This window comes from Ailuropoda melanoleuca, chromosome 4, assembly GCF_002007445.2.
Source record: "Ailuropoda melanoleuca isolate Jingjing chromosome 4, ASM200744v2, whole genome shotgun sequence".
NCBI classification, from domain to species: Eukaryota; Metazoa; Chordata; class Mammalia; order Carnivora; family Ursidae; genus Ailuropoda; species Ailuropoda melanoleuca.
This window is the reverse complement of record NC_048221.1, coordinates 5,697,457-5,707,306: the sequence shown is the minus strand read 5'-3', so window position 1 is coordinate 5,707,306 and position 9,850 is coordinate 5,697,457. Positions and strand designations below refer to the sequence as shown.

Genomic DNA, 9,850 nt, shown 5'->3' with positions numbered 1-9,850 from the left:
CCGGAACTCGCCCCTCCCACAGCTCGGCGGGGTTCAGGGGCCGCTTACCTGGGGCGCTGCGGACAGCCAGCGGCGGAGCGGGACCTCGGCTCCAGGAGGCCGGGTGGCAGGCGGCGAGCTCCGCGTCGGCGGGCGGGGAGGCCGCTGCGCCGCCCTCCGGCCCACTGTCGTAGCCGCGCAGCTCTTCCGGGGTGCTGGTGGCGCTGCTGCTGTGGCCCGCCAGATCCGGGCCGCTCAGCGTACTGGACGGGCTGCGCGAGGGCGGTGGCGGCGGAGCTGGGGCGAGCGCCAGGGTCAGCCGTGGCCCCGGGATCGGGGCATCTGGACCTGGGGTCGGGGGGCGGCGTGGGGCCTGCAGAGGGGGTGAGTCCGGGGGAGAGGGAGCGACTTGCAGAGGGGGCAAGGCCAGGGAAGGTGGAGCCTGAGGAGGGGGCGTGGCCAGGGGAGAAAGAGGGGCCTGCAAAGGGACAGTAGAGGCCTGCAGAGGAGGCAAGGCCAGGGAAGGTGGAGCCTGAGGCGTGGCCAGGGGAGAGGGAGGGGCCTGCAAAGGGAGAGTAGGGGTCTGCAGAGGAGGCAAGACCAGGGAAGGCGGAGCCTGTGGAGGGGGTGTGGCCCGGGTAGAAGGAGGGGCCCGCGGAGAGGGTGAGGCAGGGGGAGAGGGAGGAGCCTGAAGAGGAGGCAAAGCCAGGGAAGGTGGAGCCTGGGGAGGGGGCATGACCAAGGGAGAGCAAGGGTCATGCAGAGGGGGTGAAACCGGAGGAGAGAGTGGGGCTTGTAGAGGTGGTGGGACCTGAACAGGGAGCACGCTCTGAAAGGGAATGGCCTGCAGAGGGGGTGTGGCCAGAGAAACAGGAGTTTGCTGAGGAGGCATGGTTAGGGGAGAGGGTGGGGCCTGCAGAGGTGCTGAGGCCAGAGAAGGTGGGGCCTGTGTAGGGAGCCGGGTTGGGGAGGGAGGGGCCTGTAGATGGGGTGTGGCCGGAGGAGATGGGGTCTGTGGAGGGGCCATGGCCGGGAGAGAGTGTGCAGCCTGCAGAGACGGTGAGGGCAAGGGACATGGAGAGCACAGTGGAGGAGGACCCTGCAGAGAGAGGGTGGTCAGAGGACAGGGAGAGGATTGCGGAGGGTATGTGGCCAGAGAAGTGTCCTGGGTGGGAGGCGTGGTCACTGTGTAGGGCGTGGCCTGAGGAGGGGGAGGAGATAGGGAAGGACTGGCCACTGGAGGGGTAGAAGTCAAAGTGGAAAGGCCCGGCAGAGGGGGTGTGGCTTGGGGAGGGGGCGGGCTCAGCAGAGATGTTGCTTGAGTAAAAGAGGCTTGTAGAGGGGCCTTGGCTGGTAGAGGGGCCGTGGCTGGTGGTCCAGGAGCCGACAAAGGAGGTGAGGCCAAGGGAGACGGGGGAGTCAGAAGAGAGGGCAAAGCTGGAGAAGCCTGGGTTGGGGGCATAGTCTGCAGAGGGGGTGACAATGATGGAGAGAATGAAGCCAGAAAAGTGGTCGTGGGAGAGGTGGACGCCTCCAGAAAGGAGGCACCCAGGTGTGTGGGTGGGGCTTGCGAAGGAGGTGTGGCCGGTGGAGAGGGGAGGGTCTGCAGAGGGAGTGGAGTAGGGGGAGGAGGGGCTAGTGAAAGGGGTGTGGCCAAAGGGCAGGCCGCAGACTGGGAAGGGGGTGTGGTCGGTGGAGAGGGAGGGAGCGCGTCAGGCAGGGGAGTGCCCGTGATATGCGGAGGCGGTACCAGCTGCGCAGTCAAACCCGACGGAGAGGGTGTGGCTAAAGGGGGAGGTGGACCCAGCACAGGGGTTGCGCCCTTCCTTGGGGGTGTGGACTGCGGGGGGCGCAGACCTGGCAGCCCTTTGGACTTGGGCTGCGAGGGATGCCCCAGAGCCCGAGGTGTTCCACCTGGCGAGGGCCCGGCGCGGGCGGAGGAGGACAGAGGGGTAGAGCTGGAGCCCAAGGGGCGCGAGGCTGGCTTCTGGAGGCCTCCGCCGGCGCTGGGTCGCCTCCTGGCTGCGGGGCTCGGCTCTGCGGTACCGTGCTGCGGGGCACTGTTCACTGATTTCCTGGGGGCCTCGGTCGGAGGCCGCGGCCGGGCGCTCGGAGCTGCCCGAGGGAGACCGACTTCAGCGCCTGCAGCCCGGGGCCGACGGGAGGTGGCTGGGGAAGGGGCGCCTGGGGAGGGCCCCGAAGAGTCTGGGGACAAATCAGAATGCCGGAGGGTCAGAGATACCTCAGGGCTGGTCCCCTTCACTGCCCAGGAACCCCGCTCCTCCTCAGGTCACGTACCTCTCCGTGCCCCGGCGCTCAGTGCGCTCCTTCTGGGGGTTTCTGGGGCTTTTCCTCTGGTCACGGGTTCCTCAGCTGGGGGCCGAAGCCCCTTATGCGCAAGGGAGCCTAGCCTAGGGACAGGAGTGGCCGTTCTCAGTANGCCGACGGGAGGTGGCTGGGGAAGGGGCGCCTGGGGAGGGCCCCGAAGAGTCTGGGGACAAATCAGAATGCCGGAGGGTCAGAGATACCTCAGGGCTGGTCCCCTTCACTGCCCAGGAACCCCGCTCCTCCTCAGGTCACGTACCTCTCCGTGCCCCGGCGCTCAGTGCGCTCCTTCTGGGGGTTTCTGGGGCTTTTCCTCTGGTCACGGGTTCCTCAGCTGGGGGCCGAAGCCCCTTATGCGCAAGGGAGCCTAGCCTAGGGACAGGAGTGGCCGTTCTCAGTACAGAGCTCCTTGTTTTCTCCCAAGTCTACATTTTCCCATTTATGCCCTCTCTGCGGACCAGTAATGGCTTTCACTCAACTTACGTCCAGTGACCTGCAAACGCTCCCACTTCCCAATTCATGTGTAAAATTAAGTTTCCAGATAGTGACACTAACCCTTGCCAAAGAGACTGAGGAGGCATTTTACCTGGTGGTCCCGCTGGCACGTCCCGGGCTAGAAATAGAGGCTGGGCCTGGGGTCTTGGCAGGGGCCCGCTCCCCTCTCCCAGCAGCTGGGGGCCTGGAGGCTGCGGGGAGAAGGCCAAGTCAAGGCGGTGCCCCCAGGAAGGAAGGGGAGGCTGAAGCCTCAGAAGGAAAGGGGGGCAGGAAGATGGTGTCTGAATGGGGGAAAGAGGGTGGGGTACCTGGACTCCGGGGGCCTGTCCCAGCGCTCTGCGTTGGTCCCACCCGGGGACCAGCCTCTGGGAGAGCGGCTGCCCGGATACCTCCAGCTCGCTCGGCCAGGGGCCCTCTCCCAGCAGCTCCCGCTGCTCCCAGAACTCGGAGGGCCGCGCTGGTTACTGGGGGAGGGGGTCGAGGAGACCCTGAGGGTCTGGGGGTAGGAAGGCCGGGAGGGCGAGAAGCCGTCGTCCGCGTGGCGGCCCCTGCCCTGCCCTTGTCCCTCTTCTCCATCCCGCACCTGATAAGGAGACAGACGGATCAGCATTCCAGCTCCTGCACTGCTAGGCTGCCTGCAGGGACCCGGGTCCTGGCACCTCGCTGCCCCTTCCTCAGCGTTGCCACCCATAGGAGCCCAAACCTCGGCCTCGATCCACTTCCCTCCCACCCACACACCCACTCACCACCCACCGGCCCAGCTGCTCAGTGTTGTCCCCTAGCCCCACCCCCACCGCCTTCCTCCAAAGCTGAAAGGCCCTGCCAGCCCCAGCCCGCCCTCCTCTGCTCCCTTTCAGGACCCGAGACCCACGCCCCTACCCTTCGCCCCTTCAGGGACCCGGACCGCCAGCCTTGGGGACAGGGGGGCTGCCACAGGCTCCATCTGAAGGGGATGGGAGCGCAAGCCCGGGTCCCCTCGCCACCCCCCACCTCCCTCCCCGAGGATGCGGGCACCTGCCGGGAGGAGGAGCGGCCCCGGCGGCCCGCGATGGGGCTCAGGGAGACAAAGAGCCGCGTCGGGAGCCCGTCCCCCTTCCCCAGCCGGGCCCTGGTCCGCGCCGCCCGCTCCACCTGCTCGCGCCGCGCTCACCTCGGGCTCCGGCCGCCCGCCTCNACCCGGGAGGCGGCGGGCGGGAGCGCGCCGGGGGCGGCGGGGAGAGGCGCGGTGGAAGGAGGCGCGGCTTTTCCGCGCCTGAGCCGGAGGGCCCCAGATTCCCAGCCGCAGGGGCTTCGGCGGAATCCCTTGGGGTCCGGACAGGGCCTAGCCCCTTTCTCCCAACACACACACCTGCCCCGGCCCCCACCCCAACCACCTGCCGACCGAGGCCAGCCTGGACGCGGATAGGCTGGGCCCTGGCAACCAAGGGGCGGGACCATCGTGCCTCCTGCCCATTCAACCAATCCGGCCCTCGGGGTCCCTGGTCCCTGTCCTCGCCTTCTCAACCGCGGACGCCGAGCCCCCCAGGATCCTCGGGGACTTCTGTCCCTCTCATATCCAAGACTTTTCCCAGACCCCAGAAAACCCCTACGTGGTTGAGGAGGGCCGGATTACGGAGAGAGTGCAGCCCTGGAAATTTAGGGGTAGACTCCGATTTGGGGGAATAGAGAAGGAAAGATGGGGAGGGGGAGACAGAGCTGTGAGAGGTGACCCAGCCTTTTGCAGGGCAGAGCAACCCCACTCTCCACACCCTCCTATGTCACGTGGAAAAGCGAAGTCAAGTCGGCAAAGCCAAGCTTGGGGGGGGGGGAAGGGGTCAAAACTAGTGCATAAAGGAGCACGGCAGATCCTGTCCAAGGCTGCCCAACACAGCCGGCAGGAATGGAGGTGTCATTTTGGTGATTTTACCAACTTCTGCAGGGGTCTCAGTGGAGAGCCTTTACCGGGGACAGTGGCATGGAGGAGGCAGAAGTGTGAAGGAGACGCCATCCTCAGCTGCCCTGCCCTGGCCCACTGATGCCAGGCGCCCTCTTGCACCTCCGCTTATTGCTAGGCAACCTACACCCCCAGCCGCCCCCCCCACACACACACAGTGCTTTCTGCCTCGGATACCTCCTCTCCACGGACTCCAGCACCCCCTACCCCGTCTGGAAGAACCAGCGCCCTCTGCCCCAACCCTTTCCCCATCACGTCTGCATGTGCACACATGAGCAGTTCACTCCTTGTCTGGAACCGGTGGACTTCCATGCACAGGACAAGAAGGGGTGGCATTTGGCACCCAGCTGAACCTGTCCTGGAGGGATGGGGGGGGATAGACTTAACTAGGGTGTGGCTGGAAGCAGGGCTTTGGGTTTTCTCACCTCAGGAGTTGTGCCCACAACTGGGGGTCAGGGAATGGAAGAAAGAGAGCAAGGTCAGAACTCTTCAGTAGCCATTCTTTCAATGAAAACCTCCTCCCAGCTTGGGAGAGGTGTCCCCTCACTGTTCCTCAGGGCACTGCCTGGATCATTCTAGCCCTCACCTCCTCCCCCCAAGTCTTCCAAGTGTCAACTGTGTGAGCCCCTTTGGGCACACCTGCAGCCTGGTCCCCCTGCCTACCCACCCACCCGCTCACCAGCAGTGGCCTTCTGAGCGAGTCACAGCCACCCACCCAGATGCCTGCCTCCTAACTTTTACACTGCAAGGTCCCTCCAAGGCTACTCTGAACCCATCCCGCTTTTCACTGGGATCTGGACTCTGCCCTCTTTTAAGAACATTCCAAATGTCCATCAGCGGGGCTGGATTATACAAAACAAAGTATACCCCGCAGTGGAATACTCCTCAGAAATAAAAAGCAACAAACTACTGAGACACTCAAAACAGGGACACATCTCAAAAACATTCTCTTGAACAAAAGAAACGCCGCGCGCGCGCGCGCGCGCGCGCGCACACACACACACACACACACACGCCATGCACTGCCTGATTCCATTTATATAACATTCCAGAAAATGCAAGCNTACGCCACGCGCGCGCGCGCGCACACACACACACACACACACACACACACACGCCATGCACTGCCTGATTCCATTTATATAACATTCCAGAAAATGCAAGCTAATCTATGGTGACAGAAAGCAAAGCAGTGGTAGCTGGGGCCGGTGGGGGAGGGGGACTGTTGAACCACCCATTGCAGCCACTCTCAGATTCCTGACCCTCAGAAATCGCAGGAGACAAGAAATGCGAGGGGTTTTAAGCTGCTAGGATTGGGGGTAATTACACAGCAATAGATAACTATCTCATGTTCACAAAACCTAAAAAGCTGGGTATTAAATTACAAGTGTTGGTGAGGGTGTGAAGAAATTGGAACCCTGGTGCACTGTTGGTGGCAATACAAAATGGTGGAAATGCTGTGGAAAACAGTATGGCGGTTCCTCAAAAAAATTAAACAATTAAAGAAGTATCATACGCTCCAGCAATCCCACCCAAAAGAGTTGAAAGCAGGAAGAAAGAGAAAGAAAGAAAGAAAGAAAGAAAGAAAGAAAGAAAGAAAGAAAGAAAGAAAAGAGAAAGAAAGAAAGAAANTGCTCCAGCAATCCCACCCAAAAGAGTTGAAAGCAGGAAGAGAAAGAAAGAAAGAAAGAAAGAAAGAAAGAAAGAAAGAAAGAAAGAAAGAAAAAGAAAGAAAGAAAAGAGAAAGAGAGAAAGAAAGAAAGAGAAAGAAAGAAAGAAAGAAAAAGAAAGAAAGAAAGAAAAAGAGAAAGAAAGAGAGGGAAGGGACAGAGGGAGGGAAGGAAGGAAGGGAGGAAGGAAGGAAGGGAGGAAGGGGGAAAGGGGAGATATGTGCACACACATGTTCATAGCAGCAGTATCCACAATGGCCAAGTATCTATCGATGGGTGAATGGATAAACAGAATGTGGTCCATCCACACAGTGGACTATTTCTCAGCATTATAAAGGAAGGACATCCTGCTACAATGTGGATAGACCTTGAGGACATTGTACTCAGTGACCTAAGCCAGTCACAAAAGGACACATATTGCATGATTCCAATTACATGAGATCTCTAGAAGAATCACATTCATAGAGAGAGAGTAGATGGTGGGAGCCGGGGGCTGGGGGCTGGGGGAGGGGTGAGGAGTAAGTGTTTCATGGGGACAGAGTCTCAGTTTTTCCAAAATGAAAAGTGCTGGAGGGGTGCCTGGGTGGCTCAGTCATTAGGCATGTGCCTTCGGCTCAGGTCATGATCCCAGGGTCCTGGGATCTCGCCCTGCTTGGCGGGGAGCCTGTCTCTCCCTCTCTTGCTCCCCCTGCTTGTGTTCTCTTTCTCACTGTCTGTCAAATAAATTAAATTAAATTAAAAAAAAATGCGCTCTAGAGACGGACAATGGTGATGGTTTCAGAACAATGTAAACGTACTTATGCCACTGACCTGTCCACCTCACAATGGTCACAATGATGGGTGCTATGTTATGGTGTTTTATCACGACTCTTTTTAAAAGGCTGGTTATTATCAATGTGGAACATCTCACGCACTACCAATGGGAATGCAAAGCAGGCAGTCTCTCGGGAGAACTGGGAAGTGTAGTGAGTATGTGTGTCCCGTGACGTAGCCATTCTACTCCAGCGTCTAAGCCCCTCCATATCATCTAAGCACCCACAGTCCCCACGAGGGGGGAACATCAGAAGTGCCAGGGAGTTCACACCCTCTCTGTGCCCCTTCCCCAGAGCAGCTGGTGCATCAGCACTTCGAGTCCCGCAGCACTCGGGTGGGAGTCCCGCAGCACTCAGGTGGGAGTCCCGCAGCACTCGGGTGGGACAACGCAGAGGCGTGTCCTCCACCACCTCCCAGAGCCCCCCAGCAGAACAGAGCCCTAGCTGCCTGTGAAGCTCTTCGTTTACCCGCATTCGTGTAGCCTCATTAACGCTTGCCGGGCTCCTTCCTTTCGCCGGCTCCTCTCCCCATTGCTCCACCTCGGTGCTTCCTGGGCTCACCTTCCAGGTAGACTCTTGGGACCCAGTTCCTTGTCTCAGCGTCTGCGCCTAAAGGAGACAGAACTCAGACAACACCCCATCATCCACCCACCCCCCGTCATTTACTGAGTGCCCCGTGTGCCAGGCACCATTCCAAGCGTTGGGGATGCAGCGGGGAGCAGGAGGGATGGTGCCTGGGGTCATGGGGTTTCCATCCCGGTGCCAGCAGAGATTGGTACAAGTGTGCAAAGCGATGTGTATCAGGACGCTCACTCCAGGGGCGCCCGGGGGGCTCAGTCCATTGAGGGTCTGCCTTCAGCTCAGGTCATGATCCTGGGGTCCTGGGATCCAGCCCCATGGCAGGCTCCCTGCTCAGCAGGGAGTCTGCTTCTCCCTCGCCCTCTGCCCCTCCCCACTCGAATGCGAGCATGCACTCTCTCTCTCTCTCAAATAAATAAATAAAACTTTTTTTTTTAAAGGATGCTCATTCCAGTATAAAGCTGTAAACACCCCCCCCACCCCCAGGGCATGGATCCAAAGGAGCTTCTCCAGAGGCAGGAAGGGGTCCACGGAGAGGGAGAAAGAACTCGTCTCAGATGGCCCAAATTGGCCCTTGGCCTCTGTTACCCACCTCACCCTGCTTGGTTATAGGCACAGCACTTGTCACAGATGGCGATCTTGTTCCCTGCATGTTTGCAGGCCTACCTCTGTGTCGGCTGCCCCCACTCGGGCAGAAGGGCTGAGAGAGCAGGGGGCCTTGCTTATCTCACCATGAAGGTCTGGCTTGGGGCTGCCTGTGGTGAGCCCACAGACACTTTGGAGAAGTCACGCCTCCGAGGGTCATGCCCATGGATCACCAAGGCTTCACAGAGGAACCTAAGCTGAGGGGGTTCCCCATCCTCAAGGTTTGGAGTCTCAGGTCTCTGGCTCTCTGAGTCTAATGAACTCATGGGCTTCTTTTTCCCGCAGGGGAGGGGTCTCGTTCTCCCACTTCCTCAAGGTCCCCCCTCCCTTGAGTTTTGCGGACAGAACAGATCAAGATTCATCAGATGCCTCCAGGCTGAACTGGGTGCTTTGCCACTCTAAGACCCAGCTCAGGCCTCCTTGGCTGGGGAGGAATGAGTGGGGATGGGGAGGCAGTCATCCTTTCTAGAAGCTGGCCTCCCAGACCGGATCCCTCTGGCCCCTGTGCTTCCCTGAACTGCATCCCCACCCCATCCCAGACCTGAGAGCAGCTTGCTCCTATCCCTCCCCCAGAAGTCCAGAGCAGGTACCAAGTTTGGGCAGGGTCAGACCCCACTCTGCTCAGCTTCCCTTGAATGGGCGGTCAGAGCAGGAAAAGGGAAGCCCCCTTCCCTGCCCTGGACTCTGTTCACTGGTTCCTTCGTGGCGCCTGAAGGCCAGGTTGCTGCACCTGGGGGTGGGGGTGGGGGACAAGGAGACTCTTCACCTGTTCCTGACAGGGTCTACACAGCTTGGATCCTGGAAGGAGGCCCAGAGGCCGGTTTGGGGAGCGCAGTGCCTCCGGGTCCCCTCAGTTTCCCCGACTGCAGCCTGGCCCGAAGTTCTAAGACCCTTGCTCCTCCGGGCCGCCCCTCACCCACCTCGGGGAGAGCCGGGTTAGGATTGCCCTCTTCCCGCAATCCCTCGGCGCCAGGAGTGGGGGGCGACCTGGGAGGGCCCAAAGGGAGGCGGGGCTGGGACGTCCACTGGGCGGGCGGGCGGAGCGTCTCCCGGGCTCCTGTCCCGCCCGCCCGCCCTGACTCACCCAGGCTGGCCCGGGAACTCTGCGGGAGTCCCGGCCGCTCGGCTCCCAGGGACCCAGGAGTTGGGCCCAGCGTTCCAGCCGGAGCGGTGAGTAGGTGGCTCTGTGTCCCTGGGGACGGGGTGGCGGGGCAGGGGTCTGGCCCACGTGAGGACCACCCCAGGTGCCGCTGGCACTGCCGCCGAGCCCGCGGCCCGCCAGGGCACACAAGGAGCTGGGGAGGGGGTGGGGGCAGCGAGAGACTCTGCCGTGGCCAGCCCAAGGGCGCCCGTCACGGAGCGGGCGGGCCTGGCCAAGGACGGAATGAAGATCAGCAGAATGGGGTCTGGTC

General features: G+C 61.0%; 3 protein-coding genes across 3 annotated transcripts in view; 1 reads left to right on the top strand and 2 right to left on the bottom strand.

Annotated features, from left to right (window-relative positions):
- Positions 1-715, bottom strand: part of PRR36 (proline rich 36) — a 4,217-nt gene extending 3,502 nt beyond the window's left edge. The window contains 1 exon segment of the mRNA XM_034660027.1: positions 49-715. Coding sequence (XP_034515918.1) covers positions 49-715 — 667 coding nt within the window.
- A 1,705-nt stretch (positions 716-2,420) lies between these two features.
- LOC109490054 (proline-rich protein 36) lies at positions 2,421-4,786 on the bottom strand (the record flags this gene model as incomplete). The annotated part of the gene is made up of 6 exons (XM_034660026.1): positions 4,741-4,786; positions 3,950-4,051; positions 3,108-3,263; positions 2,891-2,990; positions 2,564-2,676; positions 2,421-2,470 (listed from the first exon to the last, which is right to left on the bottom strand). Coding segments are annotated over exons 1-6 (567 nt in total), but the record flags the coding sequence as incomplete, so codon positions are not given.
- A 4,703-nt stretch (positions 4,787-9,489) lies between these two features.
- LRRC8E (leucine rich repeat containing 8 VRAC subunit E) overlaps positions 9,490-9,850 on the top strand; it is a 9,189-nt gene continuing 8,828 nt past the window's right edge. The window contains exon 1 of the mRNA XM_034657675.1: positions 9,490-9,608. The gene's annotated coding sequence lies outside the window, so the exon portion shown is untranslated. The remainder of the gene's footprint in view (positions 9,609-9,850) is intronic.